Source organism: Rhincodon typus, chromosome 13, assembly GCF_021869965.1.
Source record: "Rhincodon typus isolate 14 chromosome 13, sRhiTyp1.1, whole genome shotgun sequence".
NCBI lineage: Eukaryota > Metazoa > Chordata > Chondrichthyes > Orectolobiformes > Rhincodontidae > Rhincodon > Rhincodon typus.
Genome location: NC_063344.1, coordinates 11,419,707 through 11,433,172, shown reverse-complemented (window position 1 = coordinate 11,433,172; position 13,466 = coordinate 11,419,707). Strand labels below are relative to the sequence as shown.

General features: G+C 42.8%; 1 protein-coding gene across 1 annotated transcript in view; it reads right to left on the bottom strand.

Annotated features, from left to right (window-relative positions):
* Positions 1-1,127: 1,127 nt before the first annotated feature.
* LOC109914935 (mediator of RNA polymerase II transcription subunit 12-like protein) overlaps positions 1,128-13,466 on the bottom strand; it is a 159,403-nt gene continuing 147,064 nt past the window's right edge. The window contains exons 11-14 of the mRNA XM_048604504.1: positions 7,122-7,258; positions 4,536-4,670; positions 3,817-3,943; positions 1,128-1,381 (exon numbers count right to left, since the gene is read on the bottom strand). Coding sequence (XP_048460461.1) covers positions 1,128-1,381; positions 3,817-3,943; positions 4,536-4,670; positions 7,122-7,258 — 653 coding nt within the window. The remainder of the gene's footprint in view (positions 1,382-3,816; positions 3,944-4,535; positions 4,671-7,121; positions 7,259-13,466) is intronic.

Below are 13,466 nucleotides of genomic sequence, written 5' to 3'. Positions count from 1 at the left end.
ATCGTCTCGTGAAAAATAACAATGTGACACGACTGAAACCATAGATGAGGAAATATCTTATCCCTGAGGGTTGAGTGTCTTTGGAATTTGCTTCCTCAAAACACAGTTGATGCAGAATCATTAAATACTTTAGGAGGTAGGTGGATTCTTGATTTTCCAGCGATTGAAATATTATCATCAGGGAATGCAGGAATGTAGAGTCGAGTCAACATCAGATCAGCCATGATCTTAGCGAATGGCAAATCAGGCTTAAAGGGCCGAGTAGCCGAGTTTTGTTTGTAATCAAACAAGAGAGATGTCAAACTAGATCATAAAGGGTAGTAACTATATGAACAAGCATTAACAGGACAACCATGTATCAAACATGTTAAAAATGGGTACAATGGTCAAGGTTCAGAAAAGATTTACAAGGATGTTACCAGGATCAGAGAGGTTGAGCTATAGACAGAGGCTGAATAGGTTGAAGCTATTTTCCCTGGAGCATAGGAGGCTGAGGGGTAACCTCATAGGATGTTTATAAAATCATGATGGGCATGGATAGGGTGAACAGACAAGGTTTTTTTCCTAGGATAGGGGAGTCCAGAATGAAAGGGCATAGGTTTAAGGTGAGAGAGGAAAGATTTAAAAAGGGACCTCAGGGGCAACTTTTTCCACACAGAGGGTGGTGCGTGTGGGGAACGAGCTGCCAGAAGACATGGAGGAGGCTGGTACAATTACAACATTTAAAAGTCAGAAGTCACACAACATTAGGTTATAGACCAACAGGTTTATTTGAAATCACAAGCTTTCAGAACGGAGCTCCTTCATCAAGCGAAGTGACACCTGAAGAAGGAGCAGCACTCCGAAAGCATGTGATTTCAAATAAACCTGTTGGTCTATAACCTGGTGTTGTGTGACTTATGACTTTGTCCATCCCAGTCCAACACCGGCACCTCCACATCACAGACGACATTTAAAAGGCATCTGGATGGGAACACGAATAGGAAGGATTTAGAGGGATATGGGCCAAATGCTGGCAAATGGGACCAGAGTAATTTAGGATATCTGGTCAGCATGGACATGTTGGACCAAAGGATCTGTTTTTTGTCTGTTTCTCTATGCCTGTTAGACTCCAACCACCTCACGATTTACAAGGAATGAAGTTTTACCTCCAATTTCACTCCATGAAGGTTGTCATCATGCTCCTTCGTGTACTGCTCCTCGGAGTTGTCTGCAACTGGCGACCGAGGTCTTGCTGAAGTGGTTACAGACGTGAGGTCTCCTCGGGATATAAGAGTGCACATGTACGCATCGTGTGAGAAGACATCGTGGCGGATGAACTCACAAAACAACAGCACTAGGTTCACAAACTCTGCTTTCTCATTTTCATTGTTGAGGTCAGCTGGTGCATATACAGAAAAACAGGAAAAAGTGAGGAGCCAAACCTTTTGTAGAATTTGTAAGTCAAACTTGAAAAATTCAACCACGTAATCTTTGCATAGCAAGCACACACTTCACAAATGAGTACAAGTTCACCCCACATTTTCAACTACTGTACATTTGAACGCTGTTTATGTTCTACTGGAACAGTTAAATGTAAACAAAATAGTGTAGTTGCTGGAAAACTGAAATGAAAACAGAAAAGTGCTGGAATGTACCCAGTAAATCGGTCAGCATCTATACAGAAGGGATATAGAGTAAATGTTTCAGGTCCATAACCTTTCAAAGCTAGAGGAAGGTTTTAAGAACGGACAGGTTTTAAACAGGTACATAATCAGAGGGTGAGGTGGGGAAAGGAACAAAAAGACAAGGACAAAGATAGGCTGGGGGACAACAGTGGTTAAATGGCATGGTGTAAAGGCACAATGCAAAAAGCAAGAGGGTAAAAGATCAAGTCAAGTAAAGAAACAAGAATGGATACAGGAGATGTAAATACTTCACACAGACTCAGAAAACAAATGGAAACAGCAGCCATGACCCAACATTGTTGAACTGAACATGGAGGCTGTAACATGCCTCAAAAATGAGGTCCTTAAACTTGATTTCAGCATTCATGAACGTGTCCAGGAGGCCAAGAGGTCACAGTCCGCATGGAAAGGGGAAGTCAAGGTTAAATATCTCCCAAGCTGGAGCAGAAGCAGAAATCCACACTTTGACAAACAAATAACAAAGCTACCACCGAAGTTCAAATGATGTAACTCCAGTTCTCCGATTCAACAAAAGTTTGGAAAATGGAATGAAACACAACAACTGAAACAAATTTTATCCAAATGAAAGCAACAAAAGGGCATAATAGGATATGTCAGGAACATTTCTAAACCTCCCCTGTGCCTTGTCTGTTACGAAAGCAACAATTAATGGAAGGGACACATGGCATCTCAGGTTTGTGAGCCAAACGTGTAATAGTGCAGAACATGTTTGTAAAACCAAGCAGGCCAGGTAGCAGCTTTACAGGGCAATCTAAGCTGACATTTCAGGTTAAATGAGCTTTCACAGCATTTTCAGATCCATTCTATTTTGCTTACATGAGCTCCTTAAAAATGTTTTCTCCTCCTCTTCCTGAAATATTCAAACTAAAAACTCAACTCTGTTTGAGTCAATCGAGACCTGCAATCTAGTGTAGATCTGGTCATCGTCCTCTAGAGTCAAAGTAGTACAGCTTGGAAACAGGACCTTCGGCCCAAACAGATCCATGCTGACCATGGTGCCTACTCAAGCTAATTCCAATTGCCAGCATTTGGTCCATATCCCTCTAAAGGCTTCCCATCCATGTACCTATCCAAATGTTTTGTTTTAATGTTGCTATCGTACCTGCATCAACCACATTCTCTGGCAGCCCATTCCATATACACGCCACTCTCTAAATGAGGAAATGAAAAGCAACAGCATCTGATTGAGGAGAAACCTGATTCAGTCTTCACCCAGAGGTGAACTTACTTGGTAAACTAATTCACAAGAACCACCTATTTGATGTTTTCTCAAGCCACTTGAATGAAGCACTAAAGCATTAACACACCATGCGACAGAGTGGAGGCAAAGATCACAGTCATGATTGTTAAATAGAGACAAAAGAAAGCTGCAGATTCTGGAGACCAACAGGAGGCTGGAAGAACACAGCAGGCCAGGCAGCATCTGGAGGAAAGGAGCAATCAATGTTTCGGGTATAACCCTTCTACACGACTGGATGTGGGTAACGTCTCAGGCGTTGACTGCTCCTTTCCTCCAGATGCTGCATGGCCTGCTGTGCTCTTCCAGCCTCATGATTGTCAAAGTCCTAATTCCACTGATACTGCTGTAGGGGACTTGTCCAGACAAGACTGAAAGCCTGAATTTCCTCAGGCTTTTCTCAATTTCCCACTATAACTTCGGGATCATTGAGGTAAGTTGTATTTTTAACAATGTTATTTCTCCAGGGCTTCTGTCACTCTCCCAACTGATAGAAATTCCAGATATTGGTCTCGGTCCACAAGGGTGAAACAATTAGCCCAGGATGTTTCACCTTTTCCAGCACTCTGATCCAGGTCAGCGCCGTGTGCAAAGTGACGGATGCTCCTGGTGCCTCAAATGCACATAAATATAGCCTGGTTCAAGTAAGAGGTGCCTTTGGTTTGTTTGGATAGAGTCAAACTCCAATGTTTGTTTGTTTCTCTGACACGCTACCATACAGTACTGAACTGCGTTCGTGACTGTGTATATATGGAAATACATTATGCAAAGTTTATTTTTAAAAATATAAAACGCTTTGTGCAAGATTTCACCATCCACCCCACCAACTCCCACCGTCTCCGAGATGGATGGAGACAAACAGGAATGGCAGAGACAGTAACCAAAACATACTTAATACAGGAGCTTGAGTATCCAGAAACCTGAGCAGGATATTCTGAAACACAGGTAGGCTCGAGCCAGTTAGGGACACAGAGGAAATCGACTCCTTTTCATCCAGGACTTCTGACTCTCCGCATCGCTACAAAATAAGTGCATGAGCAAGTGAGTAGATAGCATTTGTGTAGTGCAGTTTTTCACTGTAACTAACTTACTTTCAATGAGCAATTTTCTTTCATTTTGCAACTATCAAAGTTGATCTGGAACACGCTCTCGGATACCCAATACTGCACTCCTTTCTGAATTTTCAAAGAATATTTTCCAACAAACTTGAAAAACTCAGAAATTCTGTATGGATTAGTTGGTGTGAAAAACAAATGACAGTTGGGCTGATGCAGTAACTTTTGAGGCCACAGCCAAAGCTGTGGGACGTGGTTGGTTTTTACCAATATGGGAGTGTCTGATGTTAACAGCAACTGCTCAAAAAGACTAACAATTCTGTTGTCTGACATTACATTATCCTAGTGTTAGATACAAAACAGTAATATTCCACACATTCAAACAGAACAGAGATTTTTTCCACAACTGGTTCTGAACAAACATACCTTCCCAGGAGGTTAAATAGGCTTGCCAACAAAAAAAAAACGATTTTTCTCATTTGTTGCACAGGGGATTGACTAGCTTTAACTCCCGACATTTTATGCTTGTTCCTGGATTTCAGACCAACTACTCACCTCTGCCTCGAATTCAGCCTGCCTCTTCTCCAGGAGTTTTGCTACTGCCATCGCTCTGTGCTTTCCACACCGTTTACAACTCACTGCCCACTCGCACAGTAAAGTCACAACTGCCTCATCATTCGGTGCAATTTGCTGTGGGCAAGTGGGGAAAAAAAAAACTCAGACATTGTGCTTGCTGACAACATCAATGACTCATTTAAAATCAGAGTTTTCCCAGCAATTTCTGTTACATTTCTGATTTCCAGCATCCAGTGTTCTTTGATTATTTTAATTTTACAAATGTGGAACAAGGGGATGGGAGAAGGTATAAAATCTGGATTGGATGGGAGATGGCAGTCAGGGGGAGTTGAAAAAGGAAGATACCTTACACAGTAAATAACTGCTCTGCACAAATAATTACGAGCCACTAGTCCAAATCAAATAGCAAGCCTTCCTACACTGTAAATATGGCATCTGAAAAGAATTGGGGCTTATTAAAGGATTTATTTCGGAACAGTGAAGGAAGTGTTCTGATTAATTCTGGTTGGAATAATCTGAAAAGTTGCAATGGAGCGTTGTGTGGTCTAAAAAAGTTTTGCTGATGCCGAACAGAAAAACGTACATGACAGCTGTGCGAGTAACCGTGCTATTAGATACCACCAGAAAGAGACAAACAATGACTGGACACTGAAATGAGATCTTAAAATGTTGAAATGGATGTATCAAGTGATAAGGTCATAGATGTACTGAAGAAAGTGAACAAGAAAAACAGTACTTCTGCAATGCAAAAACCAGAACTAGAAACTCGAGGATCTTGTGATGCAGTGGTAATGTCCCTATCTCTGGGCCAGGAGATCCAGGTTCAACTTCCACCTTCTCCAGAGGTGTGTATTAATATCTCTGAACAGGTTGATTTGAAAACACTGAATCACAAACCTAAATAGTTAAGTTGGCAGATGATGCAAAAGTAAAGCGAGGAAGTTTTGGAACTGAAAAATACATCAAATTGTTGAATGAATTAGACAAAATATCTGCGTGGACAGAAAAATTGAAATTGAAATTTAATACAGAAGGGTGTAAAATCCTCTAAAAGTCCTTAACATAATCCCCACACACCAGGCCTGGTCATCAATGGGCTGCTATTATGAACAATTCATTGTCAGTTACTAATGGTCCCCATTAGCAGCTATTGTTCCCCCAGGCTGACCTTTACCCATTCCTTTGTCTGCCCAACTGCTCTTCTCTCGCTCTCTCTCTCTGAGCTCCATCTCAACGTATTGTTTACTCCTGTCTCCACCTCCCAGCTTCAGGATAAATACCAACCTTTTTCCAGCTACTATCAGTTCTGAAGAAGGGTCACTGGACCCAAAACGTTAACTCTGCTTTCTCTCCATGGATGCTGCTGGGCCTGTTGAGTTTGGCCAGCAATTTCTGCTGTGTTTCTGATTTCCAACATCCATAGTTCTTTGATTCTTTTAAATTTTACAAACGTGGAGACTCATTCATTTCAGAACTTAATTTGTATTGCAGTATTTTTAAAAGAAGTTAAAATGAATCTTTTGCATTTCTAAGAGGAAAAAAAAACCTCACTCTCTGGAATTCCATCATTCATCTCATCCATTTTACACATTCTATATATTCTGTTAACAGAATGCTTCCCTTAGTCCAGGTTTTCAGATGACCACACAATTGGGTTACATTATGCCTAGGTCAGTGATGGTACAATGCAAGAGACAGAACCAACACTTCCCAACAAATGGCCACCTAAATGAAACAGTATGTTCCTCTGACTGCTCATAACAGGCATACCAGATCGTCTTCAGCCAACCCAGCTCGCAAAACGTCTGCTGTTAAGCACGATTCCGTGATTGTTTAGCAAGTGCTGTCCAATCTCAAGTACACTAACAGCTAGATTAACAGCCAATTTAAGATGACTGGTCAAGTTCATAGCATGGCTTATTCACACATGTAGGGACATTTACAGACAGGGACCCGTGCTCTGAAAGCAAAAGGAAACTTTTCAAGCCTTGTACTTTCTTTGAATTGTGGAGAATCAGGGGGAGCCAATCCCCATGGCAATGTCTTGGGCAATTAGAGCTGACTTGCCAACCAATCAGCATGCTTTTCAACTAACAGTGTTAATTGTTGCAGTCATTTGAAATTTGGAATTCTTGTGCTTGACCAGATGAGTACAAGCTCAACAACAACAAATCTCTCTTTGCAGCAATACTCAACTTCTGAGTGACTAAACAACTATTTGCATGACTCTGTTCAACTTTGTCATACTTCTTTATCCTTGAATTCTAAAATAAATCAAAGGGTTTCTGGCCTTTTTATGGTTTTATCAATCAGCACTCATGCTTTCAGGGGGCTAAAGAATTTAACTCAAAGGCTTTCTGAGCATCTGCACAATTTGGCAACATTCCAATGACTGGAGACTGCCATTTCTTCATTTTTTTTTCCCTTAAAATCCGTTATCTCCACATCAAACAGCTGATTCAAACAAAATTAATGCAATATCCTTAAACACGTATGTACTCTTGCATGAGCTAGGCAAAATGGCTTTGCAATGTAAACAATGCACATCACATGATAATGACTCACCTCCTGGCTATCCTTGCTCTGACTTGTCCCAAAAATCTTATGGTACAGGCTGTCTAGGGAGTTGCTGGAATCAGATCTGTCGAAGCAGTGACGATCCAGTACTTCCAACGTGTGCAAGACCTTACTGATTGTGAAACCTTTCATATGGGCAACAAGAAAGGTGGGAAAACATTGCATTAGACAATATCTGAGCAATGCTTACAATGGCAATTCTTCTAACATGTGCATCACATACAAGCAAATCCACGTACATGTCACTAGGTAGTTACCAGAATAGATACAATTATTTTACCTCATCCAATGCAATTAGTCATTTTTGTTATAAAAAAAAATTATGTTAAACCGTGCAAAGATTAATCAACCCGAGAGCTTGATCCCATTGATAGAGTCATTAACACTAAAGGAGTGGTCACCCCATAACATTCTCACACTTGCACGGCCTCTGTCTCTGGGGTGGGGTTATGTCAGTGAACCTGTAATTTGTTTGGCGGCAGTCAAATGTTAATTGAACCTTCTCTCCCTCTTTCCACAGTTACTGCTTACACTGCTGAGCATTTTCTGTTACAAGTTGAGATTTTCACCATCTGCAGTATTTTACATTTGCGCTGTAGCAATACTATTCCGTTCAGGGATTGAGTGCACTTGAAGCAAATGGGGGAGGTAATGGCCTAGTGGTTTTATCACTGGACTGTTAATCAAGAGCCTCAGGTAATATTCTGGGCACCCAGGTAAAATCCTGCGATAGTAGGTGGTGGAATGTGAATTTAATAGAAATGATGATGGAGTCTAATGATGACAATGAAACCATTGCTGCTCGTCAGAAAGTGCCACTTGGTTGAAAACACCATCTTTACCTAGTCTGGTCTACACTTGTCTCCAGACCAACAGCAATGTGGTTGACTCTTAACTGCCCTATGAATAATAAATGCTGATCCAGACAGTGACACCCACATCCCATGAGTGATTAAATTAAAGACTATGTATCCTCTTTACTGATTTGAGGTCACATAGCTTACTTACCCTTTACAAACATGACTCACATCACCTGATGTCACGCAATGGGTTTTTTCCTCCTGAAAATCTACTGTGTTCTGTCAACCCTCTACAAGTGTAACTCAAACAGCTCCAAAGCTGACATACACCTATTCACTTCAACAGATTTTTTCTCTGTCTTTCTATTGGTATATATTATCACAACAGGTAAGAAAACGGTACTGTAAAAGGCAAATACTGATAACCAAAGGCTGACTGGAAAGTATTAAATAAGTCTTTTTGGGATCAAATGGGTTGAATTAACAAGTCAACAGAGATGTTCATTAACAACCACAGAAAATTGCTGGAGAAAATCAGCAGCTCTGGCAACATCTGTGGAGAGGAACTGGGTTAGTGTTGAGTCTGGTATGACTCCCCCTGAACTGTCATTAACTTGGTGGTCTTTCAGTAGTCACTGTCAACCTCTTATATTAATTCAGCTTTCCCACATAACTAGGGTCAACCACCACCCAAACTGCCTTTCCATTTTGTGTTATCAATCCTTGATGGTTAAAACACTTTGATTTAAATATAAAATGAACAAAGGGGACAAGGAGATACTTTGTTTAAAACGTGAAATGGGGGCAGGTCAAAACGACAGTTTAACAGAGCAGATCAAAAAAAAAAGTGTACACATTCTGACAGGGTAAATGAGAAAAAACCGTACCCATGGGCAGGACGACTGGTGGAAACGAGCACAGGTTTCAGACAGTTTGGCAAGAAAGTCACTGCGGGGATGAGCATGTTCTCTGTTTAAAATGAGTGAGTTACAATCTGATAGGATGGTGGAAGCAGATTCAACAGTAACTTTCAAAAGGGAGCTGAATAAACACTTGAAAAGGGAGAGGTTTGCAAAGCTACGGGGAAAGAACACAGCTGTGGGGGTATGGTCTAGCTCTTCAAAACAGCTGGCCGCAAGAAGACCCATAGATTATAATGTCCAAACTACACTTCTGCTACGTTGTCTTTATACACGTATAAAATTTCGTTCCTATGTGTCATCTTCTGTTCCTTTATAGAGAGGGTCAGAATCATTGAATCCAGAGTGTGGAAGCAGGCCATTCGGCCCATCGGGTCCGTGCTGCCCCCTCCAAAGAGCATCCCACCTAGACTCACGTCCCCCCTACCCTATTCCTGTAACCCTGCATTTCCCATGGCTAATCTACCATATCCCCTGGATACTATGGGACAATTTAGCATGGCCAATCCAGCTAACCTGCACATCTTTGGACTGTGGGAGCAAACTGGAGCAAACCCACGCAGACACTGGGAGAATGTGCAAACTCCACATATACAGTCGACCGAGGGTGGAATTGAACCCTGGTCCCTGGCGCTGTGAGGCAGCAGTGCTAACCACTGAGCCACTGTGCTGCCCCAAATTATTACTTTTTACTTTTCTTGAAGTACAGGACCAAGCAAGACGTACCAAACAACTGCTATTTAAGCAAGTGCAGTGGTGAATTTCCCATTTACCTAGCGGAATACTAAAAGGGCAGTCAGAAAGTTTGGTGGCAATTTGATGGAGGTTCTGTGGTTTAGCAGCAAAATGGGACGGTTGTGGACATTCATCAGGGTTTTAGGGAGTCCACATCTGCAACATTATTCACAGATCCAGTCTCCTCTGTTTTAAAAAGTTTACATTAAAAAGATGGAGGCAAACAGCGAACATTTACTGAACTGCTCCCTGGGTATAGCGCTTTGCCTTTTGACAAAAGGCAAAGTAAACTGCGTCTACATTCTCTGGAGTTGAGAAAATGGGTAACAATCTGTCTGAAATTTATAGCAGCAGGTTGATGGATACAACGATTGATTACTTTTCAGGGTGGAAGCATATTTAGGATTGAGAGGAAAAGAATTTACTTCATTCAAAGTGTTGAGAGTCTTGGGAATTCCCTACCCCGGAGTGTTAAGGATGCTCTTTGTTGAATATATTGAATACTGGGATAAACAGGGAATCAAAAGGAATGGAGAGTGGGCAGCAAAGTGGAGTTGAAGCCCAAGGTCAGCCACGGTTATACCGGAAGTTGAAACAGGCGTGATGGGCCGAATGGTCTACTCCTGCTCTGATTACTTGTTTCTGGTGTCTTGGATAGTGGGGTTTTACAGCTTGGCAGCACAGATGTGTTAGTCTAGGGGTCGGATCCGAGGGTTACCTGGCTGAAAGCCTCTTGGGGTAAAATCATTAGACTACATTGCAGAACCTGGGATAACCAGCAGCGAGGGAGGGTCAGGCAAGGTAAGGAAGTATTGCTTCTTACATTGAGGTTTTAAACCGTTAAAAAGTGGTCCCTACCATTGACTGGCAGTGTTTTGATCCAAGGATCTAGTGCGATTAGAGACAGAATTTCAAATTCTACAGTACTGGGAGCAGAGGGAATCCATGGAGCAATGAATCCATAGACCACCAGGTGGGCTACGAGTGACCACTAATGCTCTTGGGTTCCTAATAACCTCAATCTCCCTCTGCAGCCTGCCACGGTCAGATCTAGAAGTCATTTGGTCTCGCCACTGCAAGGCTGAAACTAGAGGATAAACCAGGTGCTACCAAAGAGACAAAACTGGTTTGAGAAAATAAAAAGGCAGGGTGGGAGTGCATCTTGTAACATTTTGAACTAAAATAATTTGCCACTTCTCCACTGATTCATTGTTCCATTCCGAGAATTGCATTCACCAACGCCACAAAAAAAGTTGAAAGATTGCAAATATATTCGCTTATCTAAGCTGAGATGGCTAGTTTCAACCAGTTTGGTATTAAGATGCAAGGAGGATGGACGAACAGGTTAACTACAGCTTCCACTTTTAATCAACTACTCAAGTGATATTTACAAAAATAAAAAAAAAAGAGGTAAGATGCATCTCTAGACAGGATAATGACTCAAATGCTTGTTTGTTTCGCTCGGTGCAATGTCGGCATACCAGGTCAGACTGGCATTTGCAGCCCTCCCCTCGTTTCCTGAGAAGGCCTTCTTCAGGAAAGTGCAATACAGAGAACTCAATATCTCAGAAATTTCAGAGTGAAAATACAATCACAATAATGTGTAATGGAGTCACATATTCCCCTGACTGGGGAAGACAGTGGCATGGTGGCAAAATCACTGAACTAGAAATCCTGAGGCTAGACAAAAGGTTTAAATCCCACCCTGGCTACTGACAGAATTTAAATGTGATTAAAAAACGTGGAACGCAAAGCTAGTCTCAGGTAATAGGGACCATAACAGTGTTCATTGATCCTCAACAAAAACTACCTGAACCATTAATGTGCTTTAGAGAAGGAAACCTGCTGCTTTTACCTGGTCTGGCCTACTTCAATCATAGAATCCCTACAGTGTGGAAACGGGCCCTTTGGCCCAACAAGTCTACACCGACCCTCAGAGCATCCCACCCAGACCCATCACCCCTATAACCCACCTAATCTACACATCCTTGGACACTATCAGCAATTTAGCATGGCCAATCCACCTAGCCTGCACATCTTTGGACCATGGGAAGAAACGCATGCAGACACGGGGAGAATGTGCAAACTCCACACAGACAGTCACCCCAGGGTGGAATCGAACCCGGGGTCGCTGGCACTGAGGCAGCAGTGCTAACCACTAAGCCACCGTGCTGTGTGCAAATTGATGACGTGCAGACGTTCACATTGGTCGGGGCTTCTTCACCATCCCCAGCCAACTCCTGTGCCTGATGCCACATGACAACAAACCAACAGCAATGTGACGCACTCTCAACGGCCCTCTGAAGAGAGTCACTCAGCTCAAGGGCAATCAGGGATGGGCAACAAATGCTGATTTTGCCAGTGACACACCACATCCTGCGAAAGAATAATGTAAAGCCCAAGGAGAGCAGACATCACTGCTTTATGTCATGGCTGAGTGGTTAAGGTATTGGATTAGATAATCTGTTGCGGATCCCCCATGTAAGTTCAAACCCTGCTCACTACAGTTCCTCATGGTGCAGTTTTTGGGCAAAACGGTGGCTCAGTAGTTAACACTGCTGCCTCAGCACTAGCATCCCAGTTTAATTCCAGCCTCGGGTGACTGTCTGTGTGGAGTTTGCACGTTCTCCCAGTGCCTGCGTGGGTTTCCTCCAGGCGCTCCGGTTTCAAGGACGTGCAGGTTAGGTGGATCGGCTGTGCTAAATTGCCCATAGCGTCCAGGGATGTGTAAATTAGGTGGATATGTCATGGTAAATACAGGGTTAAGGGGACAGAGGTGGGGTGGGGGTGGGGGTGGGGGTGGGGGTGGGTGGGATGTTCTTCGTTGGGTCAGTACAGACTCAATAGGCTGAATAGAATCCCCACAGTGCAGGAGGAGGCTATGATTCCATTCCTTTCCTGAAGTATATGAACGAACCCGTTGAATTTCCAACAGCTTTGTAGTCGTTTATGTTTAGATATTATTACTGTGTTTTTTCTTTAAATTTCCATGATAATGTTTCTTTCTAAGCTAAATTTTAATGCGTGAATCTCCTTGGTGGGATTTGAAGCCAGGTTTGTGTGTTACGAGCGTAACACTGTTCAAGCTTGCGCCTTCACAGCAGAGTACAGTGAGGCGCTGACATTTCATAGATCGGGGACCAGGCAGGATGCAGGCCCAGCAGAGGGCAGCATCTGCATTCTCAACAATGTTATATCTCCAGGAGTTTCTGTAACACCCAGCACTTTCACAGGACGGGGAGGGGAGATGTGGAGGCCAGAAGTCTTCATGACCGTAACATCCTAAGAGGAGCTGAGACCCCAGCAGCAACTAAAGTGTAGCACTGGTCAGTCAGATCTGGTGGAGGGTGTCATGCAAACATGTCAGCCCCTTGCGCCAGTTAGACCTGAGGGACCCACACATCAAGTTTTCTATTCCACCCACGCCACTCGAATCTGTATCAGCATGTTCTTGAAAAGAAAACCATACTTTTGTTTAATAAAGTGTTTAAACTCTTCAGCAGCCAGGCAGTGTAAGACCTGAAGTGCAGGCATTGTGGCTGTGCCCAGGCTCCTCAGTATTAGGTTCAGTAACTGTTCAAAACACAACGCTCTGATCGGAGTTGCACTGACTGTTTCAATAAGAAATACTCACAACTCATCAGTTTGTTCAAACAGTTTAATTCTTAGGCTCATTGTCACTCTGAAGTGTGGAGCGGGAGGAACACAGCGGGCCAGGCAGCATCTGAGGAACAGGAACGCTGACTTTTCGGGTCGGGACCCTTTTTCAGAAAAGTAACTTTTCTGAAGAATGGTCAAGACCCAAAACGTCAACTTTCCTGCTCCTCAGAAGCTGCCTGGCCTGCTGTGTTCCTCCCGCTCCACACTTTGTTATCAAG